Below are 26,061 nucleotides of genomic sequence, written 5' to 3'. Positions count from 1 at the left end.
ATTGAAAATGGGTCCCTTAGATCCGAACGCCACACAAGGGTTAATGGCTATATGTCTTTGTACAGTGCTTGTTATTAACCAGTAGGGCTACCCCCATACTAGTGCTAACGGAGTTTTTACAAGCAGAAGTGTGATACGGATGTGGGTAACAACATTTTGATACAGAGTTCTAACTTTGCGCCTTCGTTGGGGATGCATAATAAGGAGGGTTAATTGGAGCTATGAACCCAGAGGAGCAGACGGTTACGTGGCTGATATCATTAGGGGTACTTAATTCACCCAAGAAGAACATAGCTGACCCAGAGGAATTTCTGAAAACATCTCTGAAAGATGGGGTCGTCCTGTGCAAACTTATGGAGCGGCTTGTGCCCGGCTCTGTTCCAAAGGTAAGCGCAGCATTGTGACTGCACTGTTATAAGTGGAATATAACAGTGAGTGATAACGGGAAAAGTAATTTACAAAGTCATAACGCTTTTCAACTGCGAGGGGGAAAAAACACTGGCAGCGCCTCTGGAGAGGAAGGGAGGGGTAGTTTGATCAAATTGCTCATCTAAGACATGTAATGTAACATGTCTTAGTTGAAACATTTGGAATAAATGAATGTGCCACATGCAACTTTACGATGAGCCATTTATCAATAATGTAAAATATTGTTACATTTGTATAGGATAACTTGCTGACTTCCTGTGAAGTGAAAAGTGTTCCGCATTCTGAAGTTCACTAACGACTCGGAAAGAGTTTAGTTATTGTTCTGTGGTTTAGTCTTAAAAGTAACTATAACGTTCCAAAACACATTATGTAACCAAATATACTTATATATTCAAACTGATGCACATTCTGCTATCCAATGCTTTTTCTCACCTGTGCTAGATGCATTTGCATCTATTGTTTATGTTGAAGTCACATCACATGAAAGAATATCTAGGGTACAATTTTAGAATGATATGGTGGTTACAAGTTAAACTTTTAGAAGATATCACTTTTCTTAATTGTGGTTTTATTAATGTATAGTAGTTCCACGTGCATTTTTTGATACAAAAAGTAGGCTCCGAGACAGAATAAATGACAATCAACATGCACGCATATCGATATGCAGCGTTGCACTTTTAGCAGGTTGATTTATTTGGGGCACCAGACATTCACTGTAATGTATTTTGTACATGCCAACTGAATGCAGTCCGTAAAACAAAGGAAAACATACATGATTCATTTAGCATACATCGGCTGTAGGCACTCTTCTAAATTAATTTCATCCAATTTAAAACTGATGTCTGTCACTGACTAAACAAAAAAATAAGAAGCAACGCAGCGGGGAAGCGAGAGGTCATCTGCACGTCACTTCCTTCTCAAAGGCTCGCTTCCTGATGCGACTGCCCCCTTGAGCGAGAGGTGGGTTTATGACCTGGTGGGTTTATGTATACATGAATGAGACAGGCGTAGGAAGAATCCACAGTTACTTTGTAAACTGTAAGATATACCAACGTTCTTTCAAAGGATACAGTGGATTGTTACTTTGTTTCTTTTACCATCTTAAGTTGTCATTTGCGTCAACGCCTATAATTAAACTATATTAACCCGTTATCTTTATTTTCAAGGTATGCTATGTTTTTATATATTTATTTCATGTCTGGTTTTAGTACTGTCAGGATCCGAGAAACGAAGCCGACTGCATCGCCAATATCAAGGAGTTTTTGAGAGGATGTACATCCTTGAAAGTAGAGGCAAGTCATTTCAAAGATCTTTTGTTTGTGGTGGTTGTTTAATGAATCTATTTTATGTTGCAATGTTTTGCTTTCTTATATCATATCACATTTTAATGGTCGCATACACATATTTCGCAGACGTTATTGGGGGTGTAGCGAAATGCTTTTCTAACACATCTTATATGATAATGTGTTTGTTGTTGTTGGACATTTTGACTTGAGTTGGTTGCCGAATTCTTGTTTCTAGGCTCCAGTAAATAGCTACCAACAAACTTATTTGAGGACTGGTGTCATAGCTGAGAAATGTGAAGCCATGGTTAGAAAATAATACTGCATGACTGTGGCAATATATTCAACACAGCTTAGTCTTAACTTGCCTAGAACTGGTTTGCTGTTATTTCAGCACAGGTTGTTTTCTTCTGCATGTAGAATGTTTTTGTCACATGTCTCTTGATTGCCTCGTGGAATGGGCTACCCTCTTAAGTAGGCATGCTTTCAGTCACTCCCACAGAACACACAGACAGACAGCGGCTTGTTGATGGGTCTCAACTGAGACTGCTTCTGTCTTGAATAAGGCTCCACTGTCCACTGTTTGAGCAGTGTGCATTGAGCAGCAATGCAATTAAACAGAAATTAGAAATCTAGCTGTACTCTCTGCCTTTCAAGTGAAAATGATCCCCCCCTTCAGCCACCATAAGAAGTTACATTGATATGTATGTCTGCATGTAGCATATTCAGCAGAATCCGCACTAAACTAGTCTCTCCCTCAGGCCTAACATATTTCCAGCACAATGAGTGGTGATGCAGATAATAAGAGGGTGATGGAAGTCCTTTCCTTCCCTATGCAGTATAGTGACTGCCGTGTTGGACAGTAGTGCCTCTCACTCCCCAACCTTTTATAAATAGTCCTTTCTGGTCTTGAACCACATAAGTTGGTTTGTTAAAAAAGAGTAATTGAATCAGCCAGGCTCGCTGCTGCAAGTCAAGTGGTTGAGGAAGGGAAACGCTGGCTGGCCTGTTTTTGTTTTGGGAGGTCCCTTCTGCTTTCATGCAGCGATCCCACTTCTCCTCCATAATTAGAGCCTTTGCGGCAGTGCAGTAGCTCACAACCGTACGGATTTGGAGAGCCCCAGTAAAATGGCATCCTGACTTTTTTTCCGGACCAATGCAGTTCGGCCCTTCCCATGCTCTGGTCAGTGATGTGATGCTGAAACCCTCTCTCTTTTTCTTAACCACAGAAAAAAATAGGCACGTGGGGCTGTCATGTGACTAGAGAAAGGGAGCAGTCACTCACAACTTTTCCTTCTGCACAGAGATGCACAAAGGGGAAGCAGCAGCAGTGGATTGAGGGCTAACTTGACCAGTTCTAGTCGACTACAGTATAGTTGAATTTTTAGAGCCTGAGCCTGCAGTCTTTTTTTTCATAGACACCTACAGTAATATACAGTTATAACATATGTGACTCACATACTACCCAGCCCCTGCTCAAGGCTCTTTGACAAAGACGAACAAGTGAGTTTCATATGTCATATTTTAGCCTAAGACGTCAGATTGTTCAGCTTTTATGTAACTGTCTAGTTTTGATCGATGCTTCAGTTCTCTGTGGATGTTGTCAAAAATGAACAAGCAACAGATTGACACATGTCAATATTACAAGCTGCCCCAGTAGTCTGTCATTTTGACATGGTTAACAGAGAGCCAAATGTGTTGTGATAGTCTCACCAAACCTGAAGCGTGGCTTATGCACTACCCCTCAGTCACAGTAGCTTTGGCTCTGAAGGGCTAGATAGTCAACAGATTCCTCATGCCCTGCTACCCAAACTCTATATCTAAGATGTTTTATTTAAAATGTGAAACTATAGCTGCTAGAGGAAAGTGGATAGCAGGCTGTCTGTGAGGCCGGGAGACCCAGAGCGAGCGAGTGCTCAGTGTGCATCGAATGGCAAATGAGGAGGGAACCGTCTCTTTCGTTACCAAAACCGCTATGCCACGAAAAATATGGTTCACATTCAACATGTCTCTGTCTTGTTGTGTGCATGTCGTATCCCATTGTGTGTTGTTGCTGGGCTGCAGTCAGGCTTCTCAGTGTGATAGTTAGCAAGGCAGCATCTCCTACTTCTTTGTTATCAGTGAAAAGCCTCTCTGCTGCTAATGATTTTTGACATACTTCTCTTCCTCTGCTGTTTTCAGTCATATGAGCAGCTAGGCATTTTGCTTTTGAATTGAAAGTGTCTTCTTTGTGTCTTTTCTCCTCTCCTGCCAGGGATTTGAACCGGAGTGCCTGTACACTGGGGAGAACTTTAACAAAGTGCTGACCACTCTGCTGGGAGTCAACTTTGCCACCCAAGGTCAGTCTGACGACTGTATTGATCTGCTCTGGGCCTCATTCAGGAGGATGCAAAGCTGCAACACGTTCAGATAGAAATGCACTGTGTAAAACGGACATGATTCTCACTCTATACAACTAGCTTATACTGCTATCTCCAAGGTTGTAAACGTTGCACCCCACCGAATAAGACCATAATGTTTTTTTCTAAGGCTGAGACTGAAATAATATTTACTCACTTTCCTTATTATGCAATGTAACATTGTAATCATTGATGTGTATGCTACTAAAGATTATACACATGTATGCCACATGACTAATCTGCCCTCTCTAAAAGACGAACCAAGTGGAGTGAGTCATTTCACAGCTACTTGTTAGCGTGTGCTCTGTGCACTGCCGAGACTCCTAATGAACACGTGTGGCGTTGTCATTCATAACGCACTCTGCCATGTCTGTGAGGGTGTAAATATGCTTGTGTGCCATTTTTTTTGTTTTTGTTTTGTTGCCTGGATTGGTCCCAGAAGGCCTCGTGAATCATGAAAGGTGTCTTGTTCACGGGCAGCTAGCATGGCTGTGTCTCGCTGTTTCTACGGGCCTCCCGCGGAGTACCATATTTACTATGATGACTACCGTGTCTTTGGCTCTCGTCCTACTGAACACGCCGGTCTCTTTTCTGTCACATTGCATTTGAAAGACACCTGGCTGAGCTTGAATAAGGCTTTTATTTGTTGCAGCAAGTTCAGTGGTATTAGTGGAATTTACTTGGCGGACACAGTGTCTCATTGTCAATATGAGGAAATTGTATTTCAAGTCAAAGCAACGGTGCGGCTAGGCTCTAAGACGTGCACGTGCTAAATGACAACCCAATACTGTCACTCCAATCAAACCAGTGTTTGTCTTTTTGCTAGTGCAAAGCTTTTGCTGCTAAGTCTAAAAGCTTTCAATGTCTTCAAAGCCATCAGTTCACTGTGTCCGTTGCAGTCTCGTTATCAGTATGAAGTTGTCTTAGCGCCAGTCCTCATCAGAGAGCATGGATAGTACAGGCCACAGCATGAAAACTGGACCAAAGGCTCTCGCTCTGCCCTCTCTCCTCTCAGTGATGTGATCAGCTTGATATGCAAATCATCTAATGGAGTCTGAGAGGGCCAGAAGCTATTTGCCAATCTTCAAAACTTCTAGTGCTGTTGATTTGGGCTGAATTAGTCACACACGCTTTAATGTGATTAAAAAGAGGCATCTCTCTGTGTTTCTGCTGCCCGTGATTTTCTGGCAGGCCTCAGCACTGTGTGTCCTCTCTCTGTCTCGCTGTCTCTCTGTGTGCTTGTGTGCACCATCTGACAGTGCAGCTGCAAGAAGCAGTGGTGGCCAGGCCACAAGGAGGGAGCTGCTGACTACAGGGCATGTCTGGGCGTCTCACTGCATGTGCAGAGGCATGTGGAATCCGTGTGATAACCCCCCCACAGCACTAAGAGAAACACAACCACTTCTACTATATTGGCCTGTCGTTTTTGCTCTTTTGGCCCATCTGCAGCTGCAAAATGATGAGGAATGGGGGTGAGGTCAAGATTGGCTTTGACTCTTGGCAGTGCCCTAGAAATTGTTGGCTGAACCAACATGGATATACAGTACGTAGACCTAATGCTGATGGGAGTGCCCTCAATTGTTAAAGGGGAACTCAGAACCCCGGAGGCACCTTTTGTCATTTGATATCTGGATGTGTCGTTCCTGTAGCATCCATGACCAGGTCTCCCATGGATTTGTTTTTCTCAGGTCTAAAAGGTTGAATAAAAACATAATCCTGGGTTTTTTTCCTCCAGAGTCATTTCCAGACTGTAGCAATATGGTAAATAACATGACTCACTGATCAGTGTCAGAGATACCGCCTCTGCCAATCTCTCTTTATCAATCCTCATTACAATGGTCTCAGTCTGTACAACTAAGAGGATATCTAGCTAATCCTGTCTTCCAGATGGTTGGCTCTCTATCAAAACATGTCTAAAAAGCTTAGCGATGATCCACTCCTATAACGAAAGGAGATTAGACAAAGGTGTTACTCCGGGACACTGTCCCTCCTTGGAAAGTGGATTTAGACTCCGTACCAGCCAACAGGGATGCACATGTATCATGTAAAGTCATGTGTTAGCTCATTAAAAGAGGATTTGCTGTCACTTCCCGACACCGATACAAGTAGTGATCTAATACTGTGTTGGCTCAGTCGTAAAGGATGGCTATGGGTCCATATTTGGCTTAGTTTTAGCAGCTTGCATTGGGAAAGAGTGTGGCTGTGGCAGAGACATGCCCAGGTCTGTTGGTACTGCTGTGGCTGTTTGTCTTATCTCTGTGTGAATCATAAGGAGCTGATGCATCACTGCGCCTTCAAGGGAATCCTCTCACATGATTGTTGCCAGGTGTTTTCCAGTAATAGTCTGGTAGTCCTACAAGGCTTTCCTCCTGTCTGAGAATGCTAAAGAGAGTTTGTTAGTCAGCTCTTTGAAGACGGTTTTGTTATTGTCCAAATCAACCTACAATACATTATTTACCATTCATTTCTATTGGGCACAACAAAATCTGAAACGCAAACCAAAACCAACTGCAAATGAGTCACAAGCTTGATGTAGTTATTGTGTGCTAGGAATATGGGACCAAATATGATACTTTTGACTTCTTTAATACACTATAAGTGAATTTTTTCAAATAATTATGATGCCTTCAAATGGAGGTACTAGATGCATAAAGTGCTTTAATTTCCAAACAGTAAAACAGATACAGTACCAGTCAAAAGTTTATTTTTACTATTTTTCTACATCGTAGAATAATAGTGACGACATCAAAATTATGAAATAACACATATGGTATCATTTAGTAACCAAAAAAGTGCTAAACAAATCAAAATATATTCTTCAAAGTAGCCACCGTTTGCCTTGATGACAGCTTTGCATTTTCTCAACCAACTTCATGAGGTAATCACCTGGAATGATTTTCCAACAGTCTTGAAGTGGTTCCCACATATATTGAGTAGAAGTCGACCGATTAATCGGAATGGCTGATTGAATTAGGGCCGATTTCACGTTTTCATAACAATCGGTAATCTGCATTTTTGGACACCGATTATGGCTGATTACATTGCATTCCACGAGGAGACTGTGTGGCAGGCTGACTACCTGTTACGTGAGTGCAGCAAGGAGCCACGGTAAGTTGCTAGCTAGCATTAAACTTATCTTATGAAAAACAATCAATCTTAACATAATCACTTGTTAACTACACATGGTTGATGATATTACTAGTTTATCTAGCTTGTCCTGCGTTGCATATAATCATTGCGTTACCTGTTAATTTATCACCGAATCACAGCCTACTTCACCAAACGGGTCATGATTTAACAAGCGCATTCGTGAAAAAAGCATTGTCGTTGCACCAATGTGTACCTAACCATAAACATCAATGCCTTTCTTAAAATCAATACACAAGTATATATTTTTAAACCTGCATATTTTGTTAAAATTGCCTGCTAACTAGGGAAATTGTGTCACTTCTCTTGCGTTCTGTGCAAGCAGAGTCAGGAAATATGCAGCAGTTTTGTCTGCCTGGCTCATTGCGAACTGTGTGAAGACCATTTCTTCCTAACAAAAACCGGTTGCCACCCGTTCGATAAAATACGGAATGATTCTGTATTTCACTGAAAGAATAAACGTTTTGTTTTCGAAATGATTTCACCATATTAATGACCTAAGTCTTGTATTTCTGTGTGTTATTATATTGTAATTAAGTCTATGATTTGAAATTTGATAGAGCAGTCTGACTGAGCGGTGGTAGGCAGCAGCAGGCTCGTAAGCATTCATTCAAACAGCACTTTCGTGCATTTGCCAGCAGCTCTTCGCTGTGCTTTAAGCGTTGTGCTGTTTATGACTTCAAGCCTATCAACTCCTGAGATTAGGCTGGAAATACTGTAGTGCTTATAAGAAAATCCAATAGTTAAAGGTTTATGAAATACAAATGTATAGAGAGAAATAGTCCTATAATTACAACCTAAAACTTATTGCCTGGGAATATTGAAGACTCATGTTAAAAGGAACCACCAGCTTTCATATGTTCTGAGCAAGGAACTTAAACATTAGCTTTTTTACATGGCAGATATTGCACTTTTACTTTCTTCTCCAACACTTTGTTTTTGTATTATTTAAACCAAATTGAACATGTTTCATTATTTATTTGAGACTAAATTGATTTTATTGATGTATTATAATATTAAGTTAAAGTAAGTGTTCATTCAGTATTGTTGTAATTGTCATTATTACAAATATATATAAAAATCAGCTGATTTTTAATCGCTATCGGCTTTTTTGGTCCTCCAATAATCGGTATTGGTGTTGAAAAATCATAATCGGTCGACCTCTAATACTGAGCACTTGTTGGCTGCTTTTCCTTCACTCTGTGGTCCAACTCATCGCAAAACATCTCAATTGGGTTGAGGTCGGGTGATTGTGGAGGCCAGATCATTTGATGCAGCACTCCACCACTCTCCTTCTTGGTCAGATAGCCCTTACACAGCCCGGAGATGTGTTTTGGGTCATTGTCCTGTGGAAAAACAACTGATAGTCCTACTAAACGCAAACCAGATGGAATGGCGTATTGCTGCAGAATGCTGAGGTAGCCATGCAGGTTAAGTGTGCTTTGAATTCTAAATAAATCACAGACAGTGTCACCAGCAAAGCACCATCACACCTCCTCCATGCTTCACGGTGGGAACCACACATGCAGAGATAATCCGTTCACCTACTCTGAGTCTCACAAAGACATGCCGATTGGAACCAAACATTTCTAATTTGGACTCATCAGATCAAAGGACAGATTTCTACCAGTCTAATGTCCATTGCTCGTGTTTCTTGGCCCAAGCAAGTCTCTTCTTCTTGTTTGTGTCCTTTAGTAGTGGTTTCTTTGTAGCAATTTAACCATGAAGGCCTGATTCATGCAGTCTCCTCTGAACAGTTGATGTGTTTGTTACTTGAACTTCGTGAAGCATTTATTTGTGTTGCAATCTGAGGTGCAGTTAACTCTAAATAACTTATTCTCTGCAGCTCTGGGTCTTCCTTTCCTGTGGCAGTTCTCACAAGAGCCAGTTTCGTCAGAGCGCTTGATGGTTTTTGCTACAGCACTTGAATAAACTTTCAAAGTTCTTGACATTTTTGGGATTGACTGACCTTCATGTCTTAAAGTAATGATGGACTGTCGTTTCTCTTTGCTTATTTGAGCTGTTCTTGCCATAATATGGACTTGGTCTTTTACCAAATAGGGCTATCTTCTGTATACCACCCCTACCTTGTCACAACACAAGTGATTGGCACAAACACACTAAGAAGGAAAGAAATTCCACAAATTAACTTTTAGCAAGACACACCTGTTAATTGAAATGCATTCCAGGTACCTCATCAAGTTGGTTGAGAGAATGCCAAGGGTGTGCAAAGCTCTCATCGAGGCAAAGGGTGGCTAAATGTTTTGATTTGTTTAACACTTTTTTGGAGTACTACATGATTCCGTATGTTATTTCATAGTTTTGTTGTCTTCACTATTATTATACAATGTAAAAAATAGTAAAAATAAAGAAAAACCCTTGATTGAGTAGATGTGTCCAAACTTTTGACTGGTACTGTATGTATGAAAATACCCTCTAATAAAATGTGACATTCTGTACTGTTACTTATTATAAAACACAACTAATCCAAAATGTTGTAGAACCAAATTAAATGTTTTAGCTTCACCATCCAAATAAATACGTGTGTAAGCACATTAGAGGTATGAATCATTAGGCCTTTGCCCTGATGTTGGTCATTGATAATGTACAACAAGGTCTCTGGGCTTGTCTGTGTTAGATGGCTGCTCTGAGCTGGCCAGGGATCAATGCTAGCTAGCAGAGTTGAGGTGATTCTGTCAAGCGCAGCAGAGCCAACAGCCTGCTCTGCAGTACACAGCCCAATGCTGTTGGACCTAACTACTGAAGCAACACTGACGTGTATGAGAGAGCGAGATATGTTTGTCATCTCATCTGTTATGAGTAATGTGTAATTGTAAAAATGTGACAGGGATTTTTGTACTTGATTACAAGAATGATGTAAGTTGTTGTATTCATGACTGACTGACAAACATCTATATAACCTCCTAAGTTATTTGAGTCCTTGCACTCACAATGTGTGTGTTTTTTTTTTTTTTTTTGTGGATCAGAATGAAATATTCAAAAGTCTCGGTCTGTGTTTTTGCTCCAGACTGTGGCACTGAGAGGTCATGTCCCCAGTCCGGCACATCCGCTCCTAGTCAGTCCGCCTCTTCCCACACACTATCCTCGTCCAAGTCCCTGCGCAGACAATCCAAACCAGTGGTAGGGTCACACAAACACACGCACAGCACACAGAGTTCATGTCAATTCCATCTCAAGAATGTCTGTTTATGTCCTGAATTGCCTGCATTGAAATGGAATGGAACCCAACACTGGTCTTAACGGGTGCGGTTGTTTACCGCCCAGTAAACTGACAAGCATTCTACCCAACCAGGAGATGTCGGAGAACGGCGGGGGCGGACTGCTGCTGGTGAAGGCGCGCTTCCAATTCAAGCAGAATAACGAGGATGAGCTGTCCTTCAACAAGGGAGACCTGATCGGTGTGTCGCGCCAGGAGGAGGGCGGCTGGTGGGAGGGCTCGCTCAACGGGAAGACGGGCTGGTTCCCCAGCAACTATGTCCGCGAGGTCAAGCCCTGCGGTGGGTCGGGTTGGGGAAGAGTTTACGTATTACCTGGAATGGATTTAGACTAGATCATTTTGCATGTCACTTGCTGCTCCAAAACTCCGGTTCTAATTCCTTTATGTCCTGCAGATAAGCCTGTGTCTCCTAAAGCCACTCAACTTACCAAGAACTACTACAGTGTGGTGAGTGGGCCCATCTCCCATTGGATCTCCCTTTTCTACAGCTCCGTATGCACTGGGCCACGACGGCTTTGCTTAGGGGAACTGTATAGGCTGTAACACCATGCCTGTTTCCAATAGGATGTGGCTTATTTCAATGATCTTTCTCAGGTGGTGCAAGACATCCAGGAGCATGAGCGGGAGTTTGTCAAGGAGCTGCAGACAGTCTTGACCTCTTACCTACGACCTCTACTGGCAAGCGACAAGTAAGGTCCAAGAACAAGGATGGAGGATTCATTCAGATGTCTTTTTCATCTTAAAATACCAATTGCTAAAGAACTTTGTCATGAATCTCTCTTAGAATGACCTATGCACCTTGTTTTAAAGCATTTTTTTAGAGTATTCATTCAACTCGTTAATTCTATGTTGTCTGTTGTGTGGTGTCCAGACTGAGCGTTACAGACAGTGGCATTCTGGGCGCTAACCTGGAGGAGATCCTCACCTTCCAGCAGGGCCTGGTTCTGGCTCTGGAGGAGTGTACCAAGTAAGTGTGTGAGAGTGTTAATGGCTGTAGTGGAGGCACTGCTAATTTGAGGCAACTGAATCCAATCACATTACCCTAACCCCCATGTCAAATCTGCCACTAGACTTTTTACATGCCGGACTGTTTCTATCAGATATTCTGGAGAGAAATAGATTTGTTGCGATGTAGATCTAGATTGGATGGCCTCGGACGACGTGCACCCCCTAGTGACCGATATCTGAAACCAAAGATACAGGAACAACCCAGCTGTTGTCTTACCAACTAACTCACCCACTTCTCTCTGTGCGTGTTGCAGGGTTCCAGAGAGCCAGCAGCGAGTGGCTGCCTGCTACCTCAACCTGATTGGTCAGATCAGGATGCTGTACCTGTCCTACTGCTCCAGTCACCCCTCGGCTGTCTGTGTACTCACTGACCACAGGTCTGGCCTTATGGGCGTCTCAGTTCTGCATGACATTAATCTAAATTTGATTCACATTTTATTGCATTTAATACAAGTAAAATATTTTTGTGGATAACTTTGGAATTAGTTGGTGTTTCTTTTTCACCCACTAGGTGTCATACTTTCTCTCTGTAAATGTAGAGGTGTAACCAATGATGTGTATATATAAACCCTGGATGACTGACAGGGGGCTTGTGTTGAAGCCACCTCGCAGCCATCTTGGTACTCCTCCTGCGTTGTAAAAAAGATTTTGGAAGCTATGGAGATGCATTTATTAATATCTGCATTTGTTTTTCTATTACAGACTCCTTAATGCATACTTTTAAATTATATCTGAGCTAAACCTAAAAATAAAAAAAACAAGAAAAAATAAATAAATTAACATTTTCCCTTTTTAAAGTATTTTTTGTTGTTGTGCGGGCTAATGTTACTGTCCCCAGTACAACAACAAAAAATACTTATATTTTGTCCTTGAAACATTTTAATTGAAATACTGTAAAATTTCATTCATTCCTATGGAGGACTCCTCCTACTTGGGAGTGCCAAAATGGCCGACCAGTGGCTTCAATGCCTCTCAATGGCCAATGCATATCGTCACAAATCCAGGGTTTATATACGTCATTGGACGCGACAGAGGGGTTTCTCACTTATCAGTTGTAACTATGAGTGAGTGAGTGACCTTCAGTGTGTAGCCAACCCTCATCATATCCTCACTGTGTCATTCACTACAATCAGCCCGGAGCCTCTGTGCACCTCTTAATGGTTCGTCTGCTGTCCTTCACACACGGTAGTGGTAATTAAAACCAAGAAATGAATCAAGCGGTTGTGTAATTATTATGTTAGTTTAGCAAATTAATCATGTATGCTATTTTTCAACGATTGTTTATTTCCTTCGTCTCTCGCTGCACAGTTGTTAATGTGAAAAGATGCACTGCAGCGAAAAGAACACACACGTACAGGAAGCTGCACACAGGATATCTATAGTTGTGGTTGTTGTTCGAGACAGATGAGGCACTTTCGATTTCACACTAAACTAATTAGCATCTTTCATACTGTGGGATCTTTTAAAGTTTTGTCCTTTCACTATCAAACAAATTCAACATTGTCTTAATTGATTGTTCACTCAAATCAATGTCTTCTTTTTTGGGAATCTTGGTAGAATCTTTCTCCTTTATCTCGTTACATCGTCAGCCAGCAGTATAACTGTGTGTGTGTGTGTGTGTGTGTGTGTGTGTGTGTGTGTGTGTGTGTGTGTGTGTGTGTGTGTGTGTGTGTGTGTTGTAGTGAGGAGCTGGGAACGTTTATGGAGAGCCAGGGAGCCAGTATGCCGGGCATCCTGACCCTGACCACCAGCCTGAGTAAACCCTTCATGAGGCTGGACAAGTACCCCGTCCTGCTGCAGGAGCTGGAGAGACACGTGGAGGTACAGAAGGCCTCATCTAGAGCCAACATGGAGGGCAGTTGCTTAACTCTCTATAGGCCCAACTATGGAACCATATGCAACTGAAATTTAACTCGCCTCCACTGTCCCAGATGGCACTCCGCTTCAATCCTCAAATACCATTGATATACCATGTTTTGATATCCCTCCCAAACGTCTTAATGTAGTTGGATTACTTTTTAAATTATTTTTTACATCCACCTTTATTCAGGGGTGAAAGTATATTTAATGTCTTACTGGTACGGTCCTCCGTTTGTGTGTGTGTGTGTGTGTAATAGCCTAGGTGTAATCCTAGAATTACATATAGAATCCCTATTCATTTCATATGATCTCTGTGGGCCTAGTAGGCTTAGTAATTAATTGTCATAACATTTGGCATATATTACATTTTAATGTGGCATTAACACACTCAGTCATGATGTCTTCATCTGATTGTCGAACAATCACATGAAAAAGGGTCTCCTGTAGGCTACCTGTGCACGTTCGTCCACTCACAAAATAATTCCATCATCCGAACATTGCACTGTGCGTGCGCCCACCATTTGATGAATGGAAAGGGCCTTCTGTTACAAAACACCTAAACGTGTATTGTAATTACATTCTGCGATGGTCATTAGACTACACGATGGATGCGTCCCCTGCTGTCTGCGCACGTCTCTGTCTCGGCCACTCGTCTCCACCTTGGCAAAATGGAAGTGTTCTCGTCGAACCACTATGTAACCCACTTATTATTTTCCATTGACTCCGTACCGGCTTACTTTCACCCCTGCCTTTTTATAAGGTGCTGTGTATAAAATCTAAGTTATTTAACATTTTATTGTTGTTGTTGACTGTCTTGCAGGAGGCTCACCCGGACTACAGTGACATCTTGAAGGCAACGGTGGCCTTTAAGAGCTTGGTGGTAGGTACAGAACCCCTGTGGTTCCTCGTGCAATGTTAATGTTGGCATGGTCCATAGAGATGAACCACGCGCGTTGTAGAATCTTACTAGTCTATAGTAGCATCATCTATTCTATATTACTAACACACTACAGAGAGAGAGAGACAAGTCACTGAAAATTATCAGTGAGTACATTTACATATACAATAATAATTGAATATTAAACGATTTATGGCTGTAGGCAAATTATGAAATAGTCATGTAAACAGGGTACAGTGTTTATCCTCATCGGCGTAAGGTCAAAATCTAATTAAACACATGCCGATTTTGTAACACCTGGGTTTCTGAGCAATCTTTTGAATGATTAGGACATGTAAACAGCTTAATCAGCGTTCCAGCTGTGTATTTGATCTGTGCATGTGCCAGAACCAGTAGCGCAGAGCCTTCCTCTAACGCTCGAGTGAAGTGAGTTCAGAAAAACTGAAAATACGCATCTTAGAAATAGTTTTCGCATACACACGTTATATGTCTGAACTCCGAATCAAAAAGCTTTCGCAAAAATAACATGGTCAATGTGGCAGGTTTTATTTTGATTGCCAATTTTCTGCATTTCTCAAAAGTCCCATCAGGTAGCCTGATTTCAGATGTGTCCATGTAAACAGGATTATTATGGACATCGTTATTCTTGCCAAGCATGTAAACGTTTTAAACAAACTATTATATTAACCTTACTATCCACAATAATCGCATTATTGTGTACATATAACTGCGCTCAGTGTCTTCATGAAGGCACATTTTCATTGTATGAAATTAATAAAGGCTTATCTGAAGATGGGTCAATGTTTTTTGTATCTAGTTCTTATGTTGCCAAACTGAGGGGGAGGAGCATCACACGAGACAGCCTTGCATAATAAAGGTCAAATAGGGGGTGCTTATATTAACCTGTGTAAAAGGGCAATGATACACCCATCTCTGCAGTTTTAATTAAGAAAATATATTGCTTCCTGTGTAATATGTCCTCAGTGAAAAGCTTTTTCCTAAGGTGGGTTGTTACTGAAATAGCAGCACAGATTTTGAAGACGAGCGTTAGACGAGAGTCAATACAAGGTGTCTGTTGGAGAAATAGTTTGAGAGGCAGTTTCCACTGTGGCTGAGAGTACTGTAGTCTCTTGAGGTGTCTGTGTGTGAGATGTGTGCTGGGGCGTGTGTTTGTGCTTCCCAAAGGTTAACTTGTTCTTTTGGGTCCCCCAGGCCTATTTACATATGCTCCTGCTCTTTATGTCTGAGTCAGAACTTGGTGGATGTTGCTTTGTCATTTTGTCTTTGTGAGAGGGGGAATCCCCCTTCTGGTCCTGTAAACTGTTCTCTGTAACTCACCTTTGCGTGAGGCACAGTTATGTTATACCTGTTGCAGTAATGCCGTATCATGGACATTTTATATTACAGAGTTACTAGTTTTGCACTAGTGCAAATGGCTATTTTGTTGTGTGTCTGTTTCCATCACACACTAACAGTGTCTCATATGCACTATACATTAATTGACACCTCTCCCTCTCATTTCAGACCCAGTGTCAGGACCTGCGGAAGCGTAAGAACCTGGAACTACAGATCCTGTCAGAGCCAGTGAGAGGCTGGGAGGGAGACGGAATGAAGTCTCTGGGTCACGTGGCCTACATGTCCCAGGTGCACATGCAGAACGGGACCAATGAGGTGAGAGCAACAGATGCAGTTGTCCTTATATGCTGAACTAAGATCAGTCTTGCGCCCCCCCCCCCCCCCCCCCCCCCCAATGGTTAATGTTAGGATTGGGGGCGGTAAGCTAATCATAGATCTGTGTGTAACGGCAACTCTCCAGACGGAGCGCTACAGGCAACCTCCGAGAAGGTTAAAGTTCAAATGAACGACTCCAATGGCTCCTTTCACAGCCATGTGGTTGAATGGATATTAATGTTTTGAGCAGCATGAATGTGTGCTTGGGCAAAGCAAATAATGGGAAAAGTGAGGTGGACCAGTTACTTTTTATGCTTGACAAACAGGAAGTAAAATTGTTGCTTGTTTGTTTACTCACAGGCTTAGAATCGATCCAAGGACTTATTTCCCCTTTCAGAATTGTAATATTTCAGCACCTGACGACTCTATTCGGAGCAGATAAGTTTGTTTCCGTCCAACACGTTCTGGAGATGAGTCCTATATTGTTATCGCCACCGCCTCTCCCACATTAAGCCAATGTTATTCAAATATTTGAATTCATTATGAATCAGAAACCACAGACTGTAGAGTGAAAAGTCATCCCCCTGTAGTGTGGTTTCTGTGTAGGGGTCGAATATGAGGATCTGAGGGCTGAGGGGAACAAATGTCTGGCTTTGTTTTGGTCTTATTGAAGCACCAACCAACATCTATCTAACATATTTCAAACAGATAACCTGTTTTCTTTACCTTTTTAAAGCTGCAATATGTAACTTTTTGGGTGACCTGACAATATTCACATAGAAATGTGAGTTACAAATCTTTCATTCTCATTGAAAGCAATTCTAAGAAGTGGTAAATCTGTTCTATGTGAGCTTTTTCTTACTTTCGGTTTTGTAAACTAGCTTCAAACAGCTGAAAATACAATATTTTTGATTGTTTAAAAAAATTATGTATTTCACAGCAGTTTAGATGGTACAATGATTTTTTACACTATATTCGCTTGCTCTGACACATAAACTGAAATTTGGCGAATGATTTAGAATTTTAGCAACACGGGAAATGGCAGAGCAATTTCTGCTTAGTGCATCTTTAACTTAGCTGAAATATTATGATTTGTGGATTCATAAACTATGATATTTCTCCCCAAATATCATTGACGCAACTGATTTTCACGTCCCTTTGCCAGAGTTCTCAGACACTCATCTCTGTCTGTGGGTGTCAATGTGTGTATTTCACACACAGCCATGTCTGATTCTTTCATGCTGTATCTGTGTTAATGTGTGTTCTCCATAGGAGAAAGAGGAGCGCTATCTCATGATGTTCCCCAGTGTGCTGGTCATGCTGTCTGCTAGTCCGCGGATGAGCGGCTTCATATACCAGGTAACCTACGAGCACCAGATGTGTGCCCTCTAAATGTGTCCCAGGTGTTTCCCAAGTATCTGTGGCAGTGTGTCACCCCCTCTCCTCCTCTCTCTTTTCCAACAGGGAAGGCTGCCACTGACGGGCTCCACGGTCTCCAGACAGACAGACGACACAGAGAACGGCCACTATGCCTTTGATATCACAGGTACAGTAAATTAATCTCAGAGGAGATGGAGAAAGACCGGAATACTCTATAATGTGCGGCACAATTATTGAAAGGGCCGTATCATACACAGGTCCTGTTGAGTAGATTGGAGGTCACTGGTCCGTAATCATATTCCTATTAATTCAGTGGGTTGTAGGCTATTAATGGCCGTTTGCGCCTCATTTAAGTGAACCAATGGAGTATTTCTTATATAGCATTCCTTTGATAAAATAATATCAAGCTGCTTTGGCAGTCATTCTTATTCCAGTCCCTTCAGTACAAACTCTGGCTGTGTAAACCTTGACTTAATGTCTGGTTAAACGATTTGAGACTTAGGACATTCACTGAGGGGGAAAGGAAACGATCCGATCCTAAGTGAGTTATGTGAACTATGAATCATAGTGTTTATGTGATGCTTTCATTTAACATGACAAGACTGCTGGGACAACTACTCATCAGAGTTGTTTTATTTACTTGCCACTTGACACATGCTATGATAGATGCCGAGTTCAAGACAACTGGGAACTCTGAAATAAACGAGCTCAGACTGGGGAAAACTGGATTTAAACGGTCATCTAACTCGGAATTCCAACTCTGGAACTCGGGCCTCTTTCTAGGAGCTCCTACTTTCCGACCTGAAGATCGCTGACGTCATGATTTGACCTCGTATTCTTCAGAGTTGCCAGTGGTTTTGTACTGAGGCTTACTAGTTTTGTAACCATGACACCATGATCCAGTTTGTCATCCAGTCACGACACTGTGCCATGGTGGGCGTTTATGATTCATGTCAGACTTGTGGGCTTTAACGAAACATCTCGCTAACAAAGTGTTACCCGTACCTAACTTTAGGTAGCTTAGCCTGGAACTTCCCCACAAAGTGCAACCCACTGAAGTGTGTGTGTGTGTGTGTGTGTGTGTGTGTGTGTGTGTGTGTGTGTGTGTGTGTGTGTTGCAGGGAGCATGTTTGATCGTGTCACAGTGATCTGCAGTAACCCCCAGGAACTGCAGGACTGGCTGGACCATCTCAACGCCTACACCAAAGGCGGAAGCCCTGTGGGCACCATAATCAGGGTAAAGACATGACACACACACGTGTTCATACACACGCAAGGAGAGCACACTGCATTATTTATTGTTTCAAAGATACAGGAAGTGATGTTGTGTGTAGAGAATGTGCACTAAACAAAATGGTGTATTTCCCTTCAGACATGGCCAGTGGTGTCACAACGTGCACACCACTCCACACGTAGCTAGAACTCACACTGAACTATGAACTGCCACTGCACTTCACACATGGCTGGCACTTGCATTAAACTTCCATTGAACCTCACACATCCCCTCTTTCTGACTGTGGCTTACCTCTGTGTATGGATGATATAGAACGAGGGGGGGAAACCGGTCAGTATGGTGGGCACTCCCACTCACCAGTCCCACCTGCCCATCTTCAGCACCCCCAGCCAGGCCAATCGGGGACCACTGGAGCCCCCCAAGACCACCAAACCCTGGTCCCTGAGCTGCCTGCGTCCCGCCCCGCCCCTCAAGCCCTCTGCTGCACTGGGCTACAAGGAGGTAGGCCAAACCAGATTTATAGTCCATCTATCTCTGGGTTCTTCACTCTTGATTCTGGAGAGCTGCAGTGTGCACAGCTCTGTAGCCCAGCACTAACCCTCCAGATTGTTCTTATCGAGGTCTGGAAGAATAGTTGATTACTTGAATCAGGATGTTGTGGACAAACGCCTGCATACACTAAGTTTCTTCAGGAGCTGGGGTTTCTTCAGAACACTGCTTCACGTCTCACAGTAACTTGAATCTAATAGGACTATGGAAAAACCCTCTGGGATATAGCTCTGTTTGTGTGGGCAGAGTGCTTAGTAGATGAGTAGGCAAACGGTGCTCCCGGAAGCTATAGGATGACCGTGTAGTGGGGGGGGGGGGGGTGTATTCGTGTTTAGTAACCACATTAGTTCTGGTAAAGACTTGTCTTTGAGTGGTGTTTGACCTGGTGGTTGGCTGCAACAGATACAGCTGTGGTCATTGTGAGATGAGGGTGAGCTAGTATGATCAGATGTTAAAGTTCTCTCTAGTTCATTCCATTTCCATTTATTTAGCCAGAATAGTCCTTTTAAAAAAATGGCTATAGTTTTTCGAGTCCTGACATCCATTAAAAAAAAAGCAGACAAAAGACGTTACATACATGCAATAACCAAAAATGGGTTATGTGTGGTGCGCTTGAGTGCGACAGTTCATCACTGAGAATTACGCACCATGCTCTCTGCCCCCAGGGTTAAAGCAGCTAATAACTGGGACTCCTTCTCTACCCTTTTGTATAATGCATCCATCTCCCCTTTAACTCTCTCCTCTACCCTGTTATATTTTCATCACTGTTTTCTTCACACTACAGGATGGGGGGGGGGGGGGGGTACTGAAATGTTCACTGTTCATCTACTTCTATCAAAATTCTCAAAGAAAATTCTCTCTCTCTCTCTCCCTCTCCAAACTGGCTTCTATAGAGAATGTCTTATATATTGAAGGTAAGGCTAGAACTATATCTCTCTTACTGTGTGGATATGTGTGTGTGCTTGTTTGCGCCCTTGGCAACACATTGCTCTGTTTTCCTCTTCCTCTGCTGTAAGCTGTTGGTTTCCTGTGTACTCTGCTGCCTTGTCTGTCTTTTATCCCCCGTAGTCACCCAAAACCTCTGGCAGACGGTCTACCTGAGATCTCTATCTGTTTTCTAGGTAACAACAAAGCCCGATTTCTAGGTAACAGAAAGCCATACTTGTACAAGTGGAATTTGACGCAGAAACACTCATTCCCTTTCCAGGTTTTCAAATAGAATCGTTTACAAATAGAATACAAAGAAAGGATTACATTGAATTATTCATTGTTTCAATTAGGATCTTTGGCTCGTTAATGGTGAAGGATAGCCATTTTAGCTGACATGACATCATAGGCCACACCGTTTGCTCCATGTGTGTGACGTGTGTGCTGGAAATCACATGTTAATTAATGACTCAGAGAGGACAATTTTGTTTTTTAAAAGTAAACTGTTTAAAATGACACCAGGGTCATGTTCATTAGCCACCAAATGGAAGAAACCTGACTGAAAGAGGGAGTAACTACTTAGACTTGTTCAATAAGAAACGCAACATTAAAAGAAAATTGGTGTGTCCTACTGAACATGACCCAGGTTTCTTTGGTTTTTTCCGTCCCATGCTTATGCAATATGTAAGACTTTGTTCTACCTTGTTTGTTTTTGTCCATGGTGGCAATGTGTGTTACTGTAGGCTTACAGTTACCGTTGTCTTTTTCCCCTGGCTTGACGACGTTTGTCACTGTGTACTCTACCCTGCTAACACTTCTCCCCGACTCCTACAGGACTCAGGTAAAAGTCCGAGGCCCATTAAGAAGTTCCTGCCGAAACGCAAAACGGAACGAAAACCTTCCGACGATGAGTTCCTCCTGCGGAAAAGTAGGTTTGATCATTACACACTATTATGTATAATTTCCTAGTGTCCAAATGTGTTGCCACCAAGGAAAGCACAGATTCACACTCTGTGTGACAAATTCCACCCGCCACCTAACCAATGACCAATTTCTAGCTCTGTGAATCAACACAATGTAATTCTCTGCATATTAGCTCAAACGTGTATCTCATGTGGTTGATGGTAACTCGCAGTCGGTGTGCCTTCTCAAGGTGAGATTGAAAGTCAGTTACTCATCAAACACATCCAGCTTCTTCTTATTAGTGTTTAAAGTTGAACTCGTACCCAAATAATGTTGTAATGTAAATTAGAGGGGGTGCGGGGGGGGGGGGGGCACCACCTTGTATCTCAAACAGACTGTTTCAAAAATGCTTTCTGTTTCCTCGTTTAACATGACGTAACATTGGTTTACTTGTTGTCATTAATATATTTTTCATGACCGGCATACACCCACACAATTCTGTTGTTGGGGTACGCCCACACCGTTCCAACACAGAAAAGCTGCTTTATAATATGCTTAATTGCCATTTCTTGGAAGGAAAACTGTTTTGCTCATGTTATGTTGAAATAAAAGTCATATTTCATAGACATCTGGAAACACTGGACTGTTACTTTAAATTGCATGGAACGATGAGAGGGAAATGGACCATCGGTAGCATAAACCCATAGAGATGCTGCAGCTAAATCTGATGGACCTGACTGTCAGTGGAATGTTGACGGTTTGAATATAAAGTCAGTTGTTGTGGTTCAGAAGGCACCTGACCCATTTCCCCCTGCGTGCCTTTGATTGACAGGTACAGCTGCTCTGGAGGAGGATGCACAGATTCTGAAGGTGATCGAGTCCTACTGCACAGGGGCCAGCCTGCATCAGAACAACACAGGTGAGACGGAGTGTGCGTGTGTGATTGATGTCTCTTTTTTTTCAACCTGTCAATCAAAACAAATATATAGTTGAAGTCGGAAGTTTACATACACTTAGGTTGGAGTCATTAAAACTCGTTTTTCAACCACTCCACAAATTTCTTGTTAACAAACTATAGTTTTGGCAAGTCGGTTAGGACATCTACTTTGTGCATGACACAAGTCATTTTTCTAACATTTGTTTACAGACCGATAATTTCACTTATAATTCACTGTATCACAATTCCAGTGGGTCAGAAGTTTAAATACACTAAGTTGACTGTGCCTTTAAACAGCTTGGAAAATTCCAGAAAATTATGTCATGGCTTTAGAATCTTCTAATAGGCTAATTGACATCATTTGAGTCAATTGGAGGTGTACCTGTGGATGGATTTCAAGGCCTACCTTCAAACTCAGTGCCTCTTTGCTTGACATCATGGGAAAATCAAAAGAAATCAGCCAAGACCTCATAAAATAATGGTAGACCTCCACAAGTCTGGTTCATCCTTGGGAGCAATTTCCAAACGCCTGAAGGTACCATGTTTATCTGTACAAACAATAGTACGCAAGTATAAACACCATAGGGCCACGCAGCCGTCATACCGCTTAGGAAGGAGATGCGTTCTGTCTCCTAGAGATGAACGTACTTTGGTGCGAAAAGTGCAAATCAATCCCAGAACAACAGCAAAGGACTTTGTGAAGATGCTGGAGGAAACAGTTACAAAAGTATCTATATCCACAGTAAAACGAGTCCTATACCGATATAACCTGAAAGGCCGCTCAGCAAGGAAGAAGCCACTGCTCCAAAACCGCCATAAAAAAAGCCAGACTACGGTTTGCAACTGCACATGGGACAAAGATCGTACTTTTTGTAGAAATGTCCTCTGGTCTGATGAAACAAAAATAGAACTCTTTGGCCATAATGACCATTGTTATGTTTGGAGGAAGAAGGGGGAGGCTTGCAAGCCGAAGAACACCATCGCAACTGTGAAGAACGGGGGTGGCAGCATCATGTTGTGGGGGTGCTTTGCTGCAGGAGGGACTGGTGCACATCACAAAATAGATGCCATCATGAGGTAGGAAATGTATGTGGATATTTTGAAGCAACATCTCTAGACATCAGTCAGGAAGTTAAAGCTTGGTTGCAAATGGGTCTTCCAAATGGACAATGACCCCAAGCATACTTCCAAAGTTGTGGCAAAATGGCTTAAGGACAACAAAGTCAATGTATTGGAGTGGCCATCACAAAGCCCTGACCTCAATCCTAAAGAAAATTTGTGGGCAGAACTGAAAAAGCGTGTGCGAACAAGGGGGCCTACAAACCTGACTGTTACACCAGCTCTGTCAGGAGGAATGGGTGAAAATTCACCCAACTTATTGTGGGAAGCTTGTGGAAGGCTACCCAAAACGTTTGACCCAAGTTAAACCATTTTAAGACAATGCTACCAAATACTAATTGAGTGTATGCAAACTTTTGATCCACTGGGAATGTGATGAAAGAAATAAAAGCTGAATTAAATTTCTCTTTACTATTATTCTGACATTTCACATTCTTAAAATAAAGTGGTGATCCTAACTGACCTAAGAGAGGGAATTTTTACTTCGATTAAATGTCAGGATTTGTTAAACTGAGATTAAATGTATTTGGCTAACGTGTATGTAAACTTCCGAATTCAACTCTATATATATTTGTCACGTGCGCCCGAATACAACCGGTGTAGACCTTACCGTGAAATGTTGACTTACAGGCCCATAACTCTATTTATTGAACTGCATTGTTGGTTAAGAAAATATTTACTAAATACATTTTTGTAAAAATGTAAATAAAAAGTAACACAATAAAATAACGAAGCTATGTACAGGGGGTGCTGGTACCGAGTCAATGTGCAGGGGTACAGGTTAGTCGAGGTAATTTGTACATGTAGGTAGGGGTAAAGTCACTATGCATAGATTATAAACAGCATGTAGCAGCTGTGTAAAAACAAATGGGTGGGTGTTAATGTAAATAGTCTCGGTGGCCATTTGATTAATTGTTCAGCAGTATTATGGGTTGGGGTAGAAGCTGTTAAGGAGCCTTTTGGACATAGACTTGGTGCTCTGGTACCGCTTGCCGTAAAGTAGCAGAGATAAGTCTATGACCTGGGTGACTGGAGTCTTTGACAATAGTTTATAGGTCCTAGATGGCAGGAAGCTTGGCCCCAGTGATGTATTGGGCCGTATGAACTACCCTCTGTAGCACCTTACGGTTGGATGCCGAGCAGTTGCCATACCAGGCGGTGATACAACCTGTCAGAATGCTCTCGATGGTGCAGCTGTATAATTTTTTGAGGATCTGGGGACCCATGCCAAATCTCTCCTGAGGGAGAAAAGGCGTTGTTGTGCCCTCTTCACGACAGTCTTGATGTGTTTGGACCGTGATAGTTTGTTGGTGATATGGACACCAAGGACCTGCTCCACTACAGGACCTGCTCCACTACAGCCCCATCAATGTGAATGGGGGAGTGTTCGGTCCTCCTTTTCCTGTGTTCCACGATCAGCTCCTTTGTCTTGCTCATGTTGAGGGAGAGGTTGTTGTCCTGGCACCACACTGCCAGGTCTCTAACTTCCTCCCTATAGGCTGTCTCATTGTTGTCGGTGATCAGGCCTACCACTGTTGTCGTCAGCAAATTTAATGATCGTGTTGGAGTCGTGCTTGGCCACGCAGTCGTAGATGAACAGGGAGTACAGGGGGGGACTAAGCACGCACCCCTAAGGGGCCCCTGTGTTAAAGATCAACGTGGCAGATGTGTTGCCTACCCTTGCCACTTGGGGGGGGGGTGGCCCATCATGAAAGTCCAGGATCCAGTTGCAGAGGGAGGTGTTTACTCCCAGCGTCCTTAGTTTAGTGATGAGCTTTGTAGGCACTATGGTGTTGGACACTGAGCTGTAGTCAATGAACAGCATTCTCACATAGGTGTTCCTCAGGTTTAGGTAGGTTACTTTCTAAATGTAATCAGTTAGTTACTAGTTACCTGTCAAATTGTAATCAGTAACGTAACTTTTGGATTACCCAAACTCAGTAACGTAATCTGATTACGTTCAGTTACTTTACTTTCTCCTTTAGGCATTAGAAGAAGACAATATATGTTACCAATTGAACAACATCTATTGCAGGATAAAACAATGTTAGTTTACAGAGCTGGCCATATATGGATGTTCAATTTTACTTTGTGGGTTGGTTATTTGGCTTCTTCTAACCCATCACCTTCTACTACATATAGTAATACGATTAAATTAGATCTTTACATTATAAACCAAAGTCTATCAGAATTCCAGTCATTCCAATAAATGTTATACCCCTTGATCTTCAAGAATAGGACTTGGAAATATGGAAGTATAGATTACCCAAAGTTTTTGGCTTATGCTGAGGTAAAACAATAAGGAGTTCGATCCATCAAACACATTTGGTGTGTCATTATAGTGGTCTCTGACTTGTGGTCAGACACGCTCAGGTGGAACAAACTTATACTTGCGCCTTTTTTCAATGTTGAATGGAATGTCATTGAGAAAACAGAAGTGTCAAAGATTATTTTCAAACATCCTTTCTGAATTTAAAAATAATCCTCGAAGTAATCTAGTTTTTCAAAAGTATCTAATCTGATTACGTTTTTGCTGGTAACGTAACGGTTACTGTTTTTTTTGTAATCCCTTACATGTAACAAATTACAGATTGTGTAACCAGTTACTCCTCAACCCTGGTGTTCCTTTTGTCCAGGTGGGAAAGGGCAGTGTGGAGTGTGATTGAGATTGCTTCATCTGTGGATCTGTTGGGGTGGTATGTGAATTGAAGTGGGTCTAGGGTTTCCGGGATGATGGTGTTAATGTGAGCCATGACCAGCCTTTCAAAGCACTTCATGGCTACCGACGTGAGTGCTATGTGGCGGTAGTCATTTAGGTAGGTTACCTTCGTTTTCTTGGGCACATGGACTACGGTGGTCTGCTTGAAACATGTAGGTATTACAAACTCGGTCAGGGAGAGGTTGAAAATGTCAGTGAAGACACTTCCCAGTTGGTCTGCGCATGCTTTGAGTACACGTCCTTGTAATCCGTCTGGCCCCGCGGCTTTGTGAATGTTGACCTGTTTAAAGGTCTTGTTCACATCGGCTACGTAGAGCATGATCACACAGTCGTCCAGAACAGCTGGTGCACTCATGCATG

The 26,061-nt window shown here is 42.3% G+C and overlaps 1 protein-coding gene across 3 annotated transcripts in view; it reads left to right on the top strand.

Annotated features, from left to right (window-relative positions):
- Positions 1 to 70: 70 nt before the first annotated feature.
- Positions 71 to 26,061, top strand: part of LOC129858022 (rho guanine nucleotide exchange factor 6-like) — a 30,526-nt gene continuing 4,535 nt past the window's right edge. The window contains exons 1-19 of one of the 3 annotated variants that reach the window (XM_055926878.1): positions 71 to 386; positions 1,638 to 1,721; positions 3,967 to 4,051; positions 10,287 to 10,399; positions 10,572 to 10,776; positions 10,891 to 10,943; positions 11,091 to 11,185; positions 11,368 to 11,463; positions 11,759 to 11,881; positions 13,187 to 13,325; positions 14,185 to 14,244; positions 15,787 to 15,933; positions 17,206 to 17,292; positions 17,398 to 17,479; positions 18,435 to 18,550; positions 18,860 to 19,048; positions 19,990 to 20,010; positions 20,858 to 20,951; positions 21,759 to 21,845. In XM_055926878.1, coding sequence (XP_055782853.1) covers positions 222 to 386; positions 1,638 to 1,721; positions 3,967 to 4,051; positions 10,287 to 10,399; positions 10,572 to 10,776; positions 10,891 to 10,943; positions 11,091 to 11,185; positions 11,368 to 11,463; positions 11,759 to 11,881; positions 13,187 to 13,325; positions 14,185 to 14,244; positions 15,787 to 15,933; positions 17,206 to 17,292; positions 17,398 to 17,479; positions 18,435 to 18,550; positions 18,860 to 19,048; positions 19,990 to 20,010; positions 20,858 to 20,951; positions 21,759 to 21,845 — 2,041 coding nt within the window. In that variant the 5' untranslated portion in view covers positions 71 to 221. Of the gene's footprint in view, positions 387 to 1,379; positions 1,390 to 1,637; positions 1,722 to 3,966; positions 4,052 to 10,286; positions 10,400 to 10,571; positions 10,777 to 10,890; positions 10,944 to 11,090; positions 11,186 to 11,367; positions 11,464 to 11,758; positions 11,882 to 13,186; positions 13,326 to 14,184; positions 14,245 to 15,786; positions 15,934 to 17,205; positions 17,293 to 17,397; positions 17,480 to 18,434; positions 18,551 to 18,859; positions 19,049 to 19,989; positions 20,011 to 20,857; positions 20,952 to 21,758; positions 21,846 to 26,061 lie in introns of those variants that run through there. The other 2 variants (XM_055926880.1, XM_055926879.1) reach the window with 2 other exon arrangements.

The sequence above is a fragment of the Salvelinus fontinalis genome, chromosome 6 (genome assembly GCF_029448725.1).
Source record: "Salvelinus fontinalis isolate EN_2023a chromosome 6, ASM2944872v1, whole genome shotgun sequence".
In the NCBI taxonomy this organism is placed as follows: Eukaryota; Metazoa; Chordata; class Actinopteri; order Salmoniformes; family Salmonidae; genus Salvelinus; species Salvelinus fontinalis.
Note: the sequence above shows the minus strand (reverse complement) of the source record. Positions and strands in the feature narration are given on the sequence as shown.